The sequence below is a fragment of the Protopterus annectens genome, chromosome 8.part0, assembly GCF_019279795.1.
Source record: "Protopterus annectens isolate FY-2018-M chromosome 8.part0, PAN1.0, whole genome shotgun sequence".
Classification (NCBI taxonomy): domain Eukaryota; kingdom Metazoa; phylum Chordata; order Ceratodontiformes; family Protopteridae; genus Protopterus; species Protopterus annectens.
Genome location: NC_056741.1, coordinates 1,685,014,011 through 1,685,034,626, shown reverse-complemented (window position 1 = coordinate 1,685,034,626; position 20,616 = coordinate 1,685,014,011). Strand labels below are relative to the sequence as shown.

Genomic DNA, 20,616 nt, shown 5'->3' with positions numbered 1-20,616 from the left:
CTTTTGGAGGATGCTTGTGTCAGTCAGAGAGTGGATAATAGCACTCAGTTTGCAGTCATCTGCGAACTTGGTCAGCCATAGTCCACCCGTGTTAGCCTGTAACTCGGAAAAATATATACCGAACAAGAGAGGTCCCAGGACTGAGCCTTGTGGGACACCACTTGTAACTGGTTTAGAGTCTGACATGGCACCAGCTATTCTGACCATGTGGGTTCTATCCCTGAGCCAGTTTGCAACCCATCTTGTGACATAGTGTTTGATATTTAAGCTGGTGAGCTTATTTATGATGCCCGAGTGGGACATTGTGTCAAAGGCCTTTGTGAGGTCCAGGTAGGCTGTGTGGACTACCTTCCCTTCATCTATGGCCTTGGTGACTGTTTCAAAGAAGTCAACCAGGTTCAAGAGGCAAGATCTGCCCTTAACAAAGCTGAATTGGGTAGGATTCAGTGTCTGGAGGTTCCCAATGTCTTTGTTTATGATTTCCATGATGATATGCTCCATAGCTTTGCAGACCAGGCTAGTCAGGCTTATAGGGTGATAGTTTCCAGAGTCTGTTGTGGCCCCACCTTTGTGGAGTGGGACCACTGTTGCTGTATGCCATTCCTTGGGTACATATCCTGTAGTAAGGCTGAGATTGAACAGTGACTTTATATGAGGGTTTAGTTCTTCTTGGAGCTCATGTAAGACGCAGTCCGGGACACTGTCTGGTCTCATTGATGCTGTGTTTTTTGCTTTGGAGAGGGCAGCTCTCACCTGTGCATCTGTGATCTCAGGAAGGCTGCACTCTGTTGGGATAGACATTTGCTCTTTTGGGGGGGGGGGAGAAGTTTGCACTGAACCTTTCTGCCAGAATGTTGGCAATGTCTGTGGGTTCAGTGTATTTTTTGTCATTTTGCACTAACTCAGAGCATATCTGGGAATTGCCTCCCAGGTTTCTGACATAACTAAAGAAGGCCTTGTGATTATCTTTAGTGTCTTGTGCAATTTTTCTTTCAAAGCTGGCCTTAGAAGATTTTATGAGGGATCGTAGTTTCTTGCTAGTACTGATCAGTGACGCCTTCCCTTTTTGGGATTTTGCTCTGTCATGTAGTAGCTTTTTCCTTCTGTTGTATAGCTTATTTATGGCCGGGGTCCACCAGACAGGTCTCCTGCCTATGGAGGAGTGAGTCTTGGTTTTATTTGGGATAGCATGCTCCATACATTCCTGTAGGTGTCCATAGAATGCTTTTGTAAAGGATTCTGCATTTTGGGCTGTATTTTCCACTGGTTCGGGGGCTTTGAAGGATTCTACCTCAGTTTTGAGAAGTGTGAAGTTTGCTTTTGAGAAGTTCTTCACCATGGTTTCCATGGCTAGGGGTGGAGACGGAATATGGATGTCCAGTGAGATTTGTTTATGGTCTGATCTTACCAATGAGGGGTAGACCTCTGGTGTGGAACATAGAGACCCCATGTTGGTGATGACCAGATCCAATATGTTTTCCCGTCTTGTGGGAGTGGTGACCAGTTGTTCCATAGCATTTGAGTTTATAAATTCTAGGAACCGTTGGGCGAGGGTGTTTGGGCTTGAGTAGTTTTCCCAATCGATGTTTGGGTAGTTGAAGTCACCCAATATAGTAGTGTTTGGAGAGATCTTCATATTCAACAGTGTTCTCAGGAAAGCCGAGTGAGGTTTCTGTGTTTGGGAGGGTGGTCTGTAGCACGCTACAAACTGAAAGGCAGTTTTGCCCACTGTTAGTTGCACATGGATGGTCTCTGATGCTTCGTGCAGTGCCACTAACCTGGTGGTGTTGGTATCTTTGATAAATATGGATACACCCCCTCCTTTTGTGGTTTGGTCCGAGTTTTTGGGCTGGAAAGCATGGTATGAAGTATAGCCTGTTAGTGCTAGGGTGCTCTCGGCAGCCTTGAACCAGGTTTCTGTTACTGCACAGATATCGATATTCTCCATACTGAGGAGAGTCTTGAGTGCGTGCATCTTGAGGTTTAGACTTCTGGCATTGAGCAGCATTACCCTTAGTTTTTTTTTCTTTGTGTTGTCTATGGGGGTGGGTTTGTCTTTTGAGCCTTGCCTAAAAAAGGTACTATGGGGGAGGCAAGAGCCTTTGCCAGTATTCAAAAACCGAGGGGTGACATGTGTAAGCCATCCCTAGTGAAGCAAGGTGGCTTGTCGAGCATGTCATCCCAGGCTAACAGACACTGGATCCCCTTTGAAAGCCAATTGTTAAATTTGATCATTTTTGTCTTTATACTGTGGCATCATTCTTGGTGAAGGTAAGATGCTACTCAAGGTCAGGGTCATACCAGCCTGGGCTACATGATCAAAGAGCTCCTGTACGTCTTTTTTCATGTAGTCCAGGGAGGTACGTCTCAGGTCATTCACACCAGCATGGACAATGACGGAGTCATACTTGTACTTGCTTTGGAGTGATCTGAGTGCTTGTGTTATGTAGAGGATCCTGGCACCCAACAGGGAGCTTACAGTGACTTTCTCCTTGTTCAGCCTGGTGAGTGAGATGCCAGTGTGTCTGACAACAGAGTCACCTATTACAAGTGTATTTGGTGCGTTGTTTAGCCGTAAGGGCTGTGACCGTGTGGCACACTGACTTTGTGAGCTATGTGCTACGTGGATATTGTTTCGTGGTAGATGTTGCTTGGAAGTCTGCTTTGGAGGTCTCTGCTGCTCAGGCAGATTTTTATTTAGAACCTCCGAGTATGTTTTTGTGTGTTTATGTGTTTGGTTTGCTGATGCAATAGGTCTATGTGAGACTGGATTTGTGGTGTGTGTGGTTACCTTCTCCTCCTAACAGGCTGTGCCAGTACTGGGTTGAGAGAGCGTAGCCTCCAGTTTGGCTATATAGTTGCATCGCTCACATATATTTGAGCTTGTTGGGAGGAGGAGAAGGTGGTCTGTATACATAAGGCAGTTGTAACATTGCCTCAAGATTCCCAGATTCACCAGCTGGACTGGAGAGTAAACTCGAAACTGACCTTTGGACATGCCTGAATAATATAGGGAACTACTTATTGACTGATCAGAAAGAGCCAATAGGGAGCAAGTGCTTTAGAAGGAGTATAAGAGGATGTAGTGCTTTAGTTTGTGTTTACCTATGAGATTACTTATACGAGAAAGTGCAGGGCTTTAGAATGAGAATAGAGTACTTAATTTGAGATTTAGAGCAGTTCTAAGGGAAAAAGTGAAGAGCAGACTTTGTGGAGCCGGGAATAGTTTAAACTTGTTTAAGCGGCGCTGCCAGATGCTGCTCTGTATGCAAGACCGCGCAAAAAGAGGGTTGCAGGGTTTTAAGAGAGAGAGAGAGAGAGATCAAGTAGTTTAGAATTTACCCAAAATGGCCAATAAAACTACAGCTTCTAGGCAGTAACCACTCCTACAGGGACAGTAGTGGTGAACACAGAGACTTCCCTTTAGTCCAAGCAAGAACTGACCTCCAAGAAACTTACAAACAGTTCAGAACAGCATCTCTCTAACTGAATTTTCTTAAATTTCAGAAAGTGGGAAAAAAGCAAGATTTTTTTGTTTTTTTTCTTTTTTGTTTGTGTTTAAAGGTAGCAGAGATACACAAGTAGCAAAATGTTCACAACAGTGCAATAAATGACCCCACACTTGAGTGCTAAGCCAAAGTCAGGTAAAATGCAGTTTTAAGAGAAAAAAAAACGATTTAAAATTAAGTGCAGCACAGGAAATGTAGTAAAAAGGCTCTAAATGTGTTCTAAATACTGTTTCTAATATAGATATAAACTTTAGCAAGCTGGAAAACGCCGAAAAGTAGGCGGCAAAGCAGTAATTCTTAACAAAAATCAGAAAAAAATACTTAAAATCTCAAAAGTGGCTCCTTTCTCCTCTGTGTTTTCTCCCCTTGGTAGGTGCTTCAACAACAACTAACAAGCCTGGAAAGACTCCAAAACCACGAGGCAGCAGGGTTTTAAAAGAGAGAGATCAAGGAGTTTAGAACTGACCCAAAATGGCCAATAAAACTACAGCTTCTAGGCAGTAACCACTCCTACAGGGACAGACAGGCTGTTCAGTGTTAACCACTGCCACTGGTGAACAAAGAGACTTCTCTTTAGTCCAAGCAAGCACTGGCCTCCAAGAAACTTACAAACAGTTCAGAACAGCAAATCTGTAACTGAACTTTCTTAAATTTTAGAAAGTGGGAAGAAAAGCAAGATTTTTTTGCTTTTTTTCCTTTTTGTTTTAGTTTAAAGGTAGCAGAGATACACAAGTAGCAAAATATTCACAACAGTGCAATAAATGACCCCACACTTGAGTGCTAGGCCAAAGTCAGGTAAAATGCAGTTTTAAGAGAAAAAAAACAATTTTAAATTAAGTGCAACACAGGAAATACAGTAAACAGGTTCTAGATGTGTTCTAAATACTGTTTTTAATACAGATATAAACTTTAGCAAGCTGTAATTGTAGGTGGCAACTGTAGGTGGCAAAGCAGTAATTCTTAACAAAAAAACAGAAGAAAATACTTAAAATCTCAAAGTGGCTCCTTTCTCCTCTCAGCATTTTCTCCCCTTGGTAGGTGCTTCAGCAACAACTAACAAGCCTGGAACGACACCAAAACCACAAGGCAGCAGGGTTTTAAGAGAGAGAGAGAGATCAAGGAGTTTAGAATTGACCCAAAATGGCCAATAAAACTACAGCTCCTAGACAGTAACTTCACTTCTACAGGGACAGGCAGGCTGTTCAGTGTTAACCACTACCACTGGTGAACACAGAGACTTCCCTTTAGTCCAAGCAAGCACTGGCCTCCAAGAAACTTACAAACAGTTCAGAACAGCAAATCTGTAACTGAACTGTTACATGTTCATTTTGTCTTAAGACAATCTCAAAACATTATGTTTAGTAAAGTTCTTCTGATGTAAAAAAGTAATTGCACTAAGTAGTCTAGTATGGTTTAAAATTTATATCAACTTTAGATAATATGCTTAAACAGAATTGTAGATTTCAGTGTCATTATTATGGTATATTCATAGTACTTAAGCATAACTGAGTTTTGGAAAAATAGCTATTTATATAGAAGAAGTACAGAGATACTGTGATTGCAAGCAAGTGGTAACTGAAAATTCTCTGGACAAATTTAATCTCTATCAGTTGCTATACATTTGGTGGCCTGAGTATGTCATTAGTAATTAAAAAATAATATTCTTATTCCATGTGGTTACTTTCTTATTCAAAGAGTAAATCTAAAACTGATATTTTATGTTTGAAATTTGATAATGTATCTCTCTTTCAGAAGTCACAGTTGACACCAAAATAGTCTAAGAATTTACTATTTGTGAGATCTGCCGTTTATATCAAGTGCATATACTTTTTTTGTTAGAATGTAAGTCACCTTTGAAACATTATTGTTGAAGCATGATATAGGTTCATAGGTTCATAGGTAGGTACTAGGCTATCTGCCCAAGGGCATTTATAAGCCTAGCCAGAGTGTGTCAGCTTTTGCCGCCCCATTGATTAATTAACTGAGCCTCTGTCAAGCACAGCCAATGAAGTGGTCCCAGGGATGTATTTTCTGTTACCCATCCACTCGTCAAGGAGTGTTAGTGAGGGGCTCTGCCTAATGTAATTAGGAATTTTGTTCCAAAGCATGGGGAGTCTCTGTGACAAGAATCTATCCCTCCAGCATGTTCTATTTATTGTTGTAGTGAGGTTTAGCTCACTAGAGTGAGTGGCTCGCAGTGACTTGGATTTCTTTAGGTGGAGCATGTCCATCAATTCTGAGTTGGACATGGCTTTGTAAGTCAGGCAGAGATCACCTCTGGGTAAGCAATATGCCACTGAGTACAGCTGGAGTTTTTCTAGTCGAGCTGCATAAGACATATGTTTGAGGCCAGTAATCCTCTTGGTGAGGTACTTTTGTGGTCTTTCCAGCTGTTGGAAGTGTCTTGTGAGGTACATCCCAAATGGGGCATTGTACTCTATGATGGGTCTGATGAGTGACGAGCAGAGGGGCACTATAACCTCTTTATTTCTAGATGCAAACCCTTTAGTAATTAGATGGACTACATAGAAGGATTTCCTAACTACTTTGTCAATATGATTGTCAAAGGAGAGATTACTATCTACCTGGGTCCCCAGATCTCTTATTACCTATTCTGTATTAAGGGGGCTGTCAAATATGTGGTAATTCATGGGTGTTTTGTTTTTCCCAAACAGGATGACTATGCATTTTTTGACATTTAGCTTGAGACCATGACTTTGACACCAGGTGTCCATCTCAGTAAGGCCCTTTTGGAGAATGTCCATGTCATCCAGAGGGTCAATTATGTCTCCCAGTTTGCAGTCATTGGTGAACTTGGTTAGCCATAGTCCTCCTGTGTTTGCCTGTACTTCTGAGAAGTATATGCCAAACAGTAGGGGGTCCCAGGACCGAGCCTTGTGGGGCACCACTTGTGACTAGTTTAGAGTCGGACCTGGAACCCATTATTCTTACTGAGTGAGTTCTGTCTGTAAGCCAGTTGGCAACCCATCTCATGACATAGTGGTTTATGTTCAGGCTGGTAAGTTTTTCTATAATTCCCGAGTGGGGAATGGTGTCAAAAGCCTTGGCGAGGTCAAGGTAGGCTGTGTGAACCACCTTCCCCTCATCTATGGCCTTGGTGACTGTCTCAAAGAAGTCAACCAGGTTTAGTAGGCATGATCTGCCCTTAACAAAGCCAAACTGGGTCAGGTCAAGTGTTTGGAGGTTCCCAATGTCTTTGTTAATGAGTTCCATGATGATGCGTTCCATAGCCTTGCAGACCAGGCTAGTCAGGCTTATGGGGCGATAGTTACCAGGGTCAGTTGTGGCCCCTTCTTTGTGGAGCAGAATAACCATTGCTGTGCTGCATTCTATGGGCATGTAGCCTGTGGAGATGCTGAGGTTGAACAGTGAGTTTAGGTGGGGTCAGTTTCTTCTGTAGTTCGTGCAAGATGCAGCCTGTGACACCATCTGGTCCTACTGACGCTGTGCTTTTGGCTTTTGAAAGGGCTGTTTTCACCTGTGCATCTGTGATTTCCAGGACACTACACTTTTCCGGTATTGTTGTGGGCCCTTTTGGGGATGAGAGGGGGTGAAGTTTGCACTGAATCTATCTGCCAGGATGTTGGCAATATCAGTAGGTTCAGTATATTTTGTGCTATTTTGCACTAGCTCAGAACATATCTGCAAATTGCCACTTAGATTCTTGACATAGCTAAAGAAAGCTTTGTGGTTATCTTTTGAATCCTTGGCTATTTTTCTTTCGAAGTTAGCCTTGGATGATTTTTGAGGGACCTTAGTTTCTTACTGATACTGATCAGGGATGTCTTTCCTTCTTGGGATTTGCTTTTTTTTTCTGAACTAGTTTCCTCCTTCTTATTGCATAGCCTGTTTATGGCAGGGGTCCACCAGACTGGTTTCTTTCTCTTAGGGGAGTGAGTCTTGGTTTTGCTAGGGATGGCATGATCCATGCATCCTTGCAGGTGCTCATAGAGTACATTTGTAAAGGTTCCTGCATCTTGGACACTGTTATCCTTTAGTGTGAGGGCTGTGAAACTTACCACCTCTGTCTTAAGTAAGGTGAAGTTTGCTATAGAAAAGTTTTTCACTGTGGTTTCCTTGGTTGGGGGTGGTGGTGACAGGTTGACCTCCAGTGTAGAACTTCTGTCGCCCATGTTGGTGATGACCAGGTCCGGTATGTTTTCACATCTTGTAGGGGAGTTTACCAGGTGATCTAGGGCATTTGAGTTGTTAAATTCCAGGAACCGCTGGACCTGGGAGTTTGTACTTGAGTAGTTTTCCCAATTAATGGTCGGGTAATTGAAATCGCCCAATATCAGAGTGTATGGTAGGACCTTCATGTTTTCCAGTGTCTCCAGAAAGGTGGAGTGGTGGTCCTGGGTCATGAAGGGTGATTTGTAGCAGACCACAATTTGCATTGCAGATTTGCCCGATGTTAGTTGCACATGGATGATCTCAGAGATATCATGCTGCGCCACTAACCTGGAGGTGTAGGTATCCTTGATGAATATGGATACACCCTCTCCTTTTGTGTTTTGGTCCATGTTCTGTGGCTGAAATGTGAGGTATGAGTTATAGCCCAGTAGTGCTGGAACAAGGTTTCAGTTACTGCACAGATGTCGACGTTCTCCATACTGAGGAGTGCTTTGAGCGTGTGCATTTTGAGATTTAAACTCCTGGCGTTGAGTAGCATAACCTTCATTTTTTTATTTGTGCTGTTTACAGAGGTGGGTTTGACTTTTGAGCCTTGCCTAAAAAAGGCACTATGGGGGCAGCAAGAGCCTGGCCTGTATTCAAAAGCCTAGGGGTGACAGGTACAAGCCGCCTCTTGTGAAGCAATGAGGCTTGTCGAGCATGTCGTCCCAGTCTGACCTACACTGGATCCCCTTTGAATGACACCAGAAGCTTAGCTAATTGTTGAAATTGATATTTTTTTTCTTTATACTGTGGTATCTTTCTTGGTGAGGGCAGGATGCTACTCAGTTTCTCACAATAGATGCTACTCAGTTAGTCAGTTTCTCACAATATATGTGAGACATACTTCATAAAAATTCTGAAACAGTGCATTTCAAAACACCATAAGTTACATCTGTCATTTTTGTAGTAACTGAAGAATTCTATGTCTTCCAAAAAGGTTATCTTTAACATTGATAGTTTTTATAAGATATGATGATTTTAATGTTTTCATAACTGCATTTTGCAAATTAGTGTTGTTATTTGATTTTTGCTTTTGTTGTTGTTGTTATAGGAGGAAAAACAATAAATGCTACACGTAGCATCCTCACTGCTTTAATTTTTGTCTTTTTTAACAGGTGCTGGATAGTAATTCCTATCATCCATTATGTGACAAATATTGGGTATTTTGGAATTATATTCATTTTTAATATCATCATGTTCATTGTAGTGATGCAAAAGGCAAAGCGAGTAACATCAGAAAAGCAGAAAAACGTTATGAAGAAATCGTGTGCGATAGTGGGGCTGACTAGTATCTTAGGAATAATATGGGGTCTGACCTTCTTTTCCTTTGGACACATGCTCCTCCCACAGATATATCTATTTACTATATTAAATTCTTTACAAGGTAAGTTCTTTCATATACTGCATTCCACTTGTTTTAAGGGAGAAAGCCTAAAAGGAATATTATGAAAAGCTGCAGTTAATTACATCAATAAGGAATAGATTGATGTGCAGGCTGTTGCCTTAAAGTCTGTTTGTAGGTGTACCTGTTGTATTATCCATTTACGTTATTTGTTAATATTCTGAATCAGTCTATTTAGGGAAGCCCCACATGTTTTAAAATGACATGGACAGACTGAGATAACTGCATCTAACCAACCAGCCCTTTAATTCTGGGTGTTAATTGATTTACAAAAGCAACATGAAGCAGACATTACGGGAGAAATGTGTAGGTGTGTTTATTATATTGAAAGGAAATATTTATTTATTTATTTATTTGACATTTGTTAACTGGGTTAGTCCAACTAGGCAGCAGAGCCCTTTTTCAGTGGAAACCCAAAGAGAAAAGCTCCACGAATAAACAAACACAAAAACAAAATATCATACAATGTTAACAAACAAGTGTATATACACAAGAGAAACAGAATGCAACTTATAAATGAACATGTTAGAATACAACAGTAATACTGAGTGTTTAAACAGCCATGGTACTATATTAAGTATATAAAATATAATATAAAAAGTTACAAATAAACTCTAGAAAAGGGGTAGTATCACATAGGAGCTGCAGTATCACATACACCATATTTCTGCATCCTTAGTTTAAGTTATTTGTCACTGTGTACTAAACTTCATTCAGATTAACAAATCAAGCACTTTTGACAAAGAAAAGTCTTTATTAATTCAAAAAAGTAGGTTAGAAAAAAATTGTATTTGCAAATTTAAATGTTGTATATGGTTATGTGAGCCCCCCAGAAGTGTTAACATTGGCTTCAAATGATTTGGCCACGTTAACTAATGCTGATGTGAAACCCTGATCCCATATAAAAATGGGAACCATGGCGTAGGTAATGATGATAATGTATATGGTTATATGACCAGAATTCATAGTTCTTATACAGTCAGCTGTGTATCTGTTAGTTGATTTTTATTCAAAACAAATTGATTGGCATTACCTATTGATTACAATAATAAACTGCATGCAGGCTACATCTTAAGAGACTTGGGTATGAGCTTGCTAAACCTTATTTTTCATCCTTTATAACTTTTAACAACCCCCTTCAGATATTTCATGGCTCTCATATCACTCTTGTAAGCATTTTCATGTAGTGGATATTATATGGTTATTGAAGGCAAACATAATAAGCCCTTTCAGCTAATATGAGAAATTTTTCAAAACCTCTGGAAGTGTTTATTTCCGCATAGGAAGACAATAGGCCTTGAACCAAAAGGCAGGAATGAGAACTTTGAAACTAGTTTCTCAACCATGGATGCATTAAGGGTGTTTCCCAGTACTGACAATATAGGTAAACTCCAGAGCCTGTTCCAAAAATAAGAAGGTACATGGGCACACCCTTGCTTGGAGATGTATGTGAGGAATGTCTTTCCCCACAGGAAAAGAAGTAATTAAACATTACCATTTAGTATTTTAAGTTTTGATTTCCCATTGTCAACACTGTGGTTGGTGATCATGTGTACTAGAGCTCCATTTCAGAATTGCTTATGAGCCTCCTTGTTTCTTTCACACCTTATTCTTAATGCTTATATAGCAGCAAATGCAAGAGGCTGCAAATGTCACCTTTTATGACAAGTTACTACACTATTTTTACATCTAGTTATTTGGTAACAATTCCTAAGTTTTGTATCAGATACATAACAATATCAATATGTTCACAACAGGAAGAAATTTAAAATTCAAACAAAGCAATAAAAGTTATAATATTTTATATCAGCAGTTTAAGTTTAATGAAAAATGCCAGTATTTTTCTGAATTAAAGTTATCATAATTTGTAAAATACTTACATTCTTACTGTTGCACCAATTACCACACAGTTATAAGGTACAGGGTTTGATTCTCACCTTTGAAAGGGAATTTGGCTAGACATAAAATGCCCCAGAAGGGCAGCTAACCTAGTACTTACCTATGAACCATGCCCATGATCTGATTTTCTGACATACATTAGCCACTGTCACTTCCACTCTTCAACAGATTGCAGTATAACACAGCCCCAGCCTTATCTGCAGACCACTGTTGAGGTAATTAGAAGGCTGTACATCAGGTAAATTTGTCAAGGTGGTTACAAAGGGCATGCATGTGGGGTGGCACTAAGACACACACACACACACACACACACACACACACACACACACACACACACACACACACACACACACACACACACAAAATAATTTCTTCACACATCTGAGATACTGAATTCATTACATGACACTGGCTGAAGATGTATGGAAACCTTTCAATGTGTAAGACATTCATTTTATATTTAAAAAAAAAGTTATAACAAGACTTTAGTATGAGATAAGTCTCTTTTAGATTCCAGCTGTAAATACATTTTTAAACTGTGTGCTTGAAATCAGTCTCTGCATAAGTGAAAACAATGTATCTGTGTTATGTTCTTTTTTCATACATAGTAAAGAAAATTAAGTATTTCACAGTGGAGTGGCTTCATGTTTACAAATGCATGCTTGGCTACTACATACAACTAAAAACTGTGTCACAACACCATCCTCTTATTAGTAGAGTAAAAAGCATTACTGATGTTCAGTGTCAAACTTCTGTTTCACGTAAAGTAACAGGCATTAATGATACCCCAATCTTGCATGCAAGTCTTTGCAGAGCAACAGGCATTACTGATATCAGAATGTTACACTTTTAGTCCATGCGGAGTAACAAGCATATTTATTTTATTATTTTATTTTTTATTTGTTTACTGGGGTAGTGCACTAATCCCTATGGACCCTTTGAAGGCACAGCCTGAGTAAATAGGTTCACATATGAAATGAACAAAACATATTTGCAGACACAATGATACAATATAAAACATACATACACATTTATGCTGCAACATTAATTCAAGAAGCAGTTTACAAAGTCAAAACATGAGTGAAAATATGAAATTATGCTTATCAGGGCTTTTTGGATAAGATAACTGAGATGGCTTATGGTACGTGGATAGCAGCATATCATTATACAGAGAGGCATGAAGACAATAGAAGAGGCAAGTGAGAATAGTTACAAGAAATGATACCATGGAGAGAAGACAGAGAAATGGAGAGAGATGCATACAGAGGGAACAGGAGTAGAAAGGAAAGAAATGTGAGGAGTTGCAAAGAGAAGAGGGAGGTAGGATCAATGAGAGGCAGTAAGTGAGGGGGTAAGAGACATGATGAGATAAGGAAGGATACAGGATGTGAGAATGTTACAGGATTCATGCAACATGACCTGTGTGAGTGCAGTTACACTTTGGGTGAAGAGGTGTCCTTGAGCTGTTGTCTAAAGTGAGTGCTTTTGGGTGTCTCTGATTGAGAGTAGAAAGTTTAGGTGCTAGGATGGAGGATGCATGGTCAGTGAAATGATGTTTAGTTTTTGGAGTTAGTAGGGTGGGTTGAGACTGAGAGATACCTATAAGATTATATGTAGGGTGTATGGCTGAAAGTTAATGAGTATGAGGGAAGATGTCTCAGGAGAAAGAGCTTTGTGAATTAGTGATCCAGTTAGGAGGCTGGCTCCCAAATGTACAGGAAGTCATTTAGCTTAGGTGAGACTTAGGCATTAGTGTTCATTAATGTGAAGTTAGTAATGAAGCGGCAGATTTTATTGTAGATGGTTTGGAAGGTGGTGACATTTTTCTTTGAAACTGAAGCTATTATGGGCAGTTCATACTTGAGCTGAGATAAGAGTATTCATTTGCTTATGGCAGCTTTGGCTGGGTTGGACATTAGAGGTGATAGCTTGTTTGCCCAGAACAGTAGTGTGTTGATCATTTTGCACATGTTTTGAATGTGTAGTTGAAAGTTAAGATATCAAACTAGCCAAATGCCAAGGTATTTGAAGGATGTGGCAGTTTCTATGGTGGTATTGTTAACACCTTTAATATTAAGGAAACTGGATGCTTTGGCTACTTTTTGTCCCAAATAGCATTGCTTTTGTTTTTTGAGGGATTGAGTATACTTTTGTGGCCCATTAACCAATGGGTTAAGGGGTTGTAGGTCATCTTGGAGCTGAGTTTGTATAATAGAGTGGGATTTATTTGACCTGTCAACATGTCATCTACACAAATAATTAGAGGTATCTGAGGGTGATAGAGGACAGCTCATTGACAAATCTGGAAAACAGTAGAGGGGCTAAAGTGAAATCCTAGGGAACTAATTTCATAAGAGGAGCTGTTTCAGAGGTGGTGGTACCAACTTTCACCTTGAAGGCTCTATAAGTGAGGAAATTTACAAACAAAGGTTTGCCTGGTCATTATTGCCTATTTCAGTTAATTTTTCAAATAGTAAGTAATGATCATTTAGATCAAAGGCTTTTGTGAGGTCAATAAAGACAGCTTCTGTCAATTTGCCTTTCTCCATTTTGTATAGGATGTCATCTGTGAGGGAGTACAGAGCTGTTATGGTGCTCTGTCCAGACCAGAGTCCATTTGTTTCTTGGATATCGATGCAAATAAATAGCAATTTGGTTGTAGATTTGTAGATACTTTTTCTTGAATTTTACCCAAAGTGGGCAGTATTGAGATAGAATAGTATTACAAAGTACTAGTTGGCTTTGTACTTTTGAAATAGGAGTGACTATTGCTGTTTTTCATATCTGAGGCATAATCTTATTCATCAATCAGAGACTGCAGACGTAGGTGAGAGTGTATGAGATGAGTCCCTTACCAAGGTGAATGTACCAAAGGACTAGGTTATCTGAACCTGGGAGAGTACTTATTTGTATTTGGTCCATTTGTGTTTCTATCTGTTTGCCTCTAATCATTTTGAAGTGGAATAATGGAATAGTGGAATGTAAAGTGGGGAGATGGTGGCTACGGGGGTGGTAGGTTTTTATTGTTGTTGATGTTGATGATGTGTGGCAGGTTGCTGATCTCAATGAGGTACTCAGCGCATGAGAGTTTGTGGTGGTGTTAGAGGGGTTCAGAGGAGTGGAGTTGTGTTGAGTTTATTGGCCAGTCAACAAGTTGATTTCTTTCCAGAATCTTTTGGGTGTTGCTAAAAGTGAGATTCATTTGTTTTGGAAGTTGTTGTTTTTAGGTATGCAGATGGATTACTTGGCTAGGTTGCATAGTGAGGTACATTTGGTGTGGGAATCTGTGGAGGGTTTGCATTTCCAATTGTGCCATGCTTCATCATGTAATCTGATGAAGTGTTTGAGTTTGTCAGATACTCTGTAATGTTTATGAGGTCAAAGTAGCCTTTGTACCAAGGGAAAGAATTTGTTTTGCATGAGCAGTAGGGTATTAGAAAGGTTGTTAGCTACTTCACTGGGGTCTTTTATGGAAACTTACTGAGACCAATCAAGGGTGGCAAGGATTTTTTTAAGATTAGAGATATTCTGAATGATTTGGGGTCTGAAGATGATAAGTTTATGTTTATATTTTAATGTTAGATTGTATACTGAGAAAGTTATAGGATAGTGATCACTGAAGAAAAGTAAATTTATGGTGAGGTTAGCTATCACTGTAAGATTATTAGTTATTACATGATCTATTAAGGTTTTGGTCTATTGGCTTCAAAGTTGAATTTGTAAGACTTAAGCTGGCCATTCTGACATATCAATGGCTTTTGATCCCAAGTAATTAAGGTTGAAGCCTCAAAGAATGATTAGGCTACAGTTCTTTTGGTACTTTGGCATATATTTCTTGGATGAGGGTATTGAATTTTGGTAGTGCCATTGACAGGAGTAGGCTTTTGATAAGTTGTTTCAAATTTTAAAAGATCCAGTTAGGATCCAGTTAGGATCTAATTCTGAGTTACTGTTAACTTGTGCAATTATGGTGGGATTAAGGTTCATAGGTTCATAGGTAAGCATTAGGTTATCTGCCCGAGGGCATATGTAAGCCTAACCAGAATGTGTTGGCTTTCTCTGCCCCTCTAGATTAGTTCCCTGTGCCTCTGTCCAGCAGAGCCATTAGTTCACTGTGCCTCTGTCCAGCACAGCCACTACAGTGATTCCCAGGGTAAATTTTCTGTTTCCCATCCACACGTCAAGGTTTCTCTTGAAGAGTGTTAGTGAGGGGCTCTGCCAAATGTAGATTGGAATCCTCTTCCAAAGTATGGGGAGTCTCTGGGACAGGAATCTATTCCTCTAGCAAGTCCTATTTATCATTATGGTGAGGTTTAGATCCCTAGAGCATGTGGCTCTCAGGGATTTGTTTTTTTTTTTAGGTGGAGCATGTCCATCAATTCTGGGTTGTACATGGCCTTGTATGTCAGGCAGAGATCACTTCTGAGTAGACAGTATGCAACCAAGTACAGCTGGAGTTTCTTCAGTTGGGCTGTATAGGGCATCTGTTTTAAGCCAGTAATCCTCTTGGTGAGGTACATCTGTGGTCTTTCCAGCTGTTGCAGGTGTCTTGTAAGGTACATCCCAAATGGGCATTGTACTCTATGATGGGTCTGATGAGTGATGAGTAGAGGGGCACAATAACCTCTTTTGTTCTAGATGCAAACCCTTTTGTGATTAGGTGGGCCACATAGAAGGATTTTCTAACCACCTTAGCAATATGATTATCAAAGGAGAGATTACTATCTACTTGGGTCCCCAGATCCCTTATTTAATTTTCTGTATTTAGGGGACTACCACGTATGTGGTAGTTCACGGGTACTTTGTTTTTTCTAAAGGAGATGACTATGTACTTTTTGGCATTTAGTTTGAGGCCATGATTTTGACACCAAGTATACATTTCAGTGAGACCTTTCTGGAGGATGTCTGTATCAGCTGGACAGTCAATTATGGTCCTCAGTTTGCAGTCATTATTGCAAACTTGGTCAGCCATAGTCCTTTTCTGCCTGTCTGTATCTCTGAGAAGTATATACCGAACAGGAGAGGTCCCAGGACTGAGTCCTCAGGGAATGCCACTTGTAACCAGTTTAGAGTTGGACCTAGAGCCTGCAACTCTGACTGTGGGGGCTCTATCCATGAGCTAACTGGCAACCCATCTCATGATGTAGGGGTTTATGTTCAGGCTGGTGAGCTTGTCTATAATGCCAGAATGGGGAATGGTGTTGAACGCCTTTGCAAGGTGTAGGTAGGCTGTGTGGACCTCCTTTCCCTCATCTAAAGCCTTGGTAACTGTCTCAAAGAAGTCCACCAGGCTTAGGAGGCATGATCTGCCCTTAACAAAGCCAAACTGGGTAGGGTCCAATATTTGGAGGTTCCCAATGACTCTGTTAATGAGTTCCATGATGATGTGCTTCATAGCCTTGCAGACCAGGCTTATAGGGCGATAGTTCCTGGGGCCCGTTGTGGCTCCACCTTTGTGGAGTGGGATAACTGTTGCTGTGCATGTGATGACCAGGTCCAATATGTTGTCACCTCTGGTGGGGGTGTTGACCAGTTGATTCAAGGCATTCGAGTTTATAAATTCTAGGAAGCAATGGGCAAGGGAGTTAGTACTTGAATAGTTCTCCCAGTTAATGTTTGGGTAATTGAAATCACCCAATATTATGGTGTTTGGTAGGACCTTCATATTTTCCAGTATCTCCAAAAATGCGGAATGGGGGTCCTGGGTCATGGTGGGTGATCTGTAGATACAACTTAAATTGCAGTTTTGCCCGTTGTTAGTTGCACATGGCTGATCTCTGAGGCATTGTGCTGTGCCACTAACCTGGAGGTGTGGGCATCCTTGATGAATATGGATACACCCCCACCTTTTGTGTTTTAGTCCATGTTCTGTGGCCGAAAAGTATGGTATGAGTTATAGCCTGGTAGTGCTGGGATGCTCTCTGGAGCCTTAAACCAGGTTTCTGTTACTGCACAGATATTGATGTTCTCCATACTGAGGAGTGCCTCGAGTGCATGCATTTTGAGGTTTAAACTTCTGGTGTTGAGTAGCATTACCCTTAGTTTTTGGTTACTTGTGCTATTTATGGTGGTTGTTTGTCTTTTGAGCCTTGCCTAAAAAAGGCACTATGGGGGCGGCAAAAGCCCTGGCCAGTATTTGAAAGCCTAAGGGTAACAGGTGCAAGCCATCTCTTGTGAAGCAATGTGGCTTGTCGAGCATGTCATCCCAGGCGGACAGATACTGAATCCCCTTTGAATGATACCAGAAACGTAGCCAATTGTTGAAATTGATCATTTTTTCTTTATACTGTGGCATCATTCTTGGTGAGGGCAGGATACTATTCAGGGTCAGAGTCATACTGGCTTGGGCTACATGATCAGAGAGCTCTTCCATGTCTTTTTTCATGTAGTCTAGGGAGGTACGTCTTAGATCATTCACACCAACATGGACAATGACAGAGTCATATTTGTACTTGTTCTGGAGTGACCTGAGTGCTTGTGTTAAGTGGTGGATCCTGGCACCTGACAGGCAGCGAACTGCAACCTTCTCCTTCTCCAGCCTAGTTAGTGGGACATCAGTGTGCCTGACTATAGAGTCGCCTATTACTAGTGTGTTGGGTATGTTATTTTGCCTTAAGGGCTGTGATTGCATGACACACTGATTATGTGAACTATGTGTTTCATGGTTTGTGATGGGGTGTGGAGGTTGTTTAGGTGTCTGCTTTGGAGGTCTCTGTTGCTTTTGCAGATTTTTATTTAGAGCTGCCGAGTACGTTTTCATGTATTTATGTGTGTTATTTGCCGGTGTTGGTTTAGTAGGTCTATGTGAGACTGGTGGTGTGCTGCAAGTATTTTCCTTCTCCTCTTGACTATCAGTTCCAGTCTTGGGTTATGAGAGCTTTGCCTCCACTTTGACTGTTTCATTGCATCTCTCGCATATATTACTGTTTGGTGGTAGGAGGAGAGGGTTGTCTGTGTACATGAGGCAGTTGTGATATTGCCTCAAAATGCCCAGATTCACCAGTTGGACTGGAGAGTGCACCTGAAACTGCCCTTTGGATATGCCTGAATAGGTAAAGTGAGCTGTTTTACTGATTGGCTGGTAGGGACGAATAGAGAGCCTTGTCCTTCTGGACAGTATATGGGGGTCTATTGCTATGGTTAGTTAGTGCTTGCTATGAGTTTTGAGCAAGTGCTGGGCTGTGAAATGAATGGTTTGAGTGCTTAAGTTGAAAGTTTGTCTAGTTCCAAGGGAAAAATTGAAGAGTAGACTTTGTGCAGCCAGGAATAGTTTATCCAAAGCTGTCCGGCGTGCAAAACCGCGCAAATGCGGATTTTATAGCAGGAAAATGAAAGAGATAGAAATTAGCCGAAAATGGCCAATAAACTACTAACTTCTGGGCTGAAACCACTCCTCCAGGGACAGATGGGCTTCTCAAAGCTCCCCTCTCTGACAGGTGAACAGAGAAACTTCCTTCTATTCAAGTAAGGTGTGGGCAACACAGAAACTTGTAACACAACCCTGAATTTAGCAATAACCTGAAAACTGGACTATACTAGTTCAGAAAGCTGGGAAACAAGTATATTTTTATTTATTTATTTTTTTCAGAAAATAAAGCAGATAAAATAAAAAAAAAACACTTTAAAAGCACAGAAATAGCTATCACACTTTAGTGTGTAGCCTACAACAGTTAAACAGATTATTTAAACACAGAAATGACTTAGTTCAAGTACAGGCAGCAAATAAGTACAATATGTTGCAGAAACAAGCTTTTAAAATCACAGAAATGCTAAACAATTTGTGTTTTAGGCAGAATTAGTTAAAGATAGCAAGAAAATGCAGAAAAAATGATACTTAATCACTCCAAATTCTCTCATTTGTCTCTCTGCTGCTGTAGAACTCTGCAGGACACCTGGCAGGCACTCGCTGAGCTGAATACAAGCACAAAAAAGTGAAAATATGTTTTTTATAGCAGGGAAATGAAAGAGATAGAAATTAGCCCAAAATGGCAATTAAACTACTAACTTCTGGGCTACAGCAAACAAGGCACACAAATTTCAGAAAGAAACAGTTCAAATAAGCAGGCACAAACAGAGGGGCAGGATCTAGCCTCTCCTCCCACCAGAGTGCAGACCACAAACCTTCTTAATGTAAAATAACTGGCCTGAAGGCCAACTGCTTAAACCATTACTAATGTGCTTTTAGAATAACAGACACTGAGCCCTCAATCAGCAATTCTCAACTTAGAAGGATGTAAGCTACCTGTCCTGCCAAAACAATGCAGTCCGCAAACCTTCTTAATATAAAACAACTGGTCTGAAGCCCAAGTGCTTAAACCAAAAGGCTTAGAATAACATTACAATTGAATCAGGCTACTACCAAGCAGTAATAACTGCAGCAGAATAATACAAATGAGTACTTTTAAGAAGACGCACAAGAAAAATATGATAATAAAGTGGGAAGAAACACAATTACAGTAAAAGCAGATGAATAAAGTGCATTTTTTAATAACAATAGAAAACAAGCAAATTAAAAATTACCCAATTAACCAGTAAAAATACTCAAAACTGAGCCCTGTTCCAGCAGTCTTCAATTAGACAACTTCAAACTGCACACTCCTGCCACTAGGGTGCAGGGGAACCTTCTCCAAAAAAGATGGCCTGGATTAGTGCTCAAGTTATACAAACAAAGCTAGATTCAGCAGGCCTGAATCTATTCTATGCTACAGCAGACAAGGTGTACCAATATCAGAAAAACAGTTCAAATGAGCAGGCATGGTAAGCCTTTGGCCAGAAATTCCCTGCTCAGAAGGGCAGAAATTAGCCTCTCCTCCCACAAGAGTGCAGACCACAAACCTTCTTAATGTAAAATAACTGGCCTGGAGCCCAAGTGCTTAACCAGAACTAATACACTTTTAGAATAACAGACACTGAGCCTTCAATCAGCAATTCCCAATTTAGAAGGATGCAAGCTGCCTGTCCTGCCACAACAGTGCAGATCACAAACCTTCTTAGTGTAAAACAACTGGTCTGAAGCCCAAGTGCTTTAACCAAAAGAAGACTTAGAATAACAGTTACAATTTAATCAGACTACTACCAAGCAGTAATAAATGCAGCATAATAAACACAACTGAGTACTTTTAAGAAGAGACAAAATAAGGTAATAAAGTGGGAAGAAACACAAATACAGTAAAATCAGGTAAAGTGCAATTATATATATATATATATATATATATATATATATATATATACCAATGAAAAACAAGCAAAATGATTTAAACAAATTACCCAATTAACTAGTAAGAAACGTCAGAACTGAGCCCTGTTTTAGCAGTCTTCAATCAGACAAGTTCAGGGCCTAAGTGGGCATGCCTACTCAGATGTTCTCTCTGTATTAGACAGGATGAGCTAATAAGACTAGACTAGGCAAGAGCTGGGACAGGGCTGAAAAGATGGGAATGGTAGGACTGTCTGAAATCAAAATATGACCTCACTGCACTCTGCTGAGTGAGCAAATGAGATGGGCTCAAAAGGAGTGTTCAAACACAAATTTACAGGAGGGGCGGTCAATTCAAAAGCCACCAAGACTAATACCAAAACAAGAACAGGGATGGTGGGTGGGGAAAAGTA

At 40.4% G+C, this 20,616-nt stretch overlaps 1 protein-coding gene across 1 annotated transcript in view; it reads left to right on the top strand.

The window, feature by feature from the left end:
- The window catches only part of LOC122808529 (adhesion G-protein coupled receptor G5-like), a 192,185-nt gene that overhangs the window by 60,061 nt on the left and 111,508 nt on the right, over window positions 1-20,616 (top strand). The window contains exon 3 of the mRNA XM_044079484.1: window positions 8,822-9,090. Coding sequence (XP_043935419.1) covers window positions 8,822-9,090 — 269 coding nt within the window. The remainder of the gene's footprint in view (window positions 1-8,821; window positions 9,091-20,616) is intronic.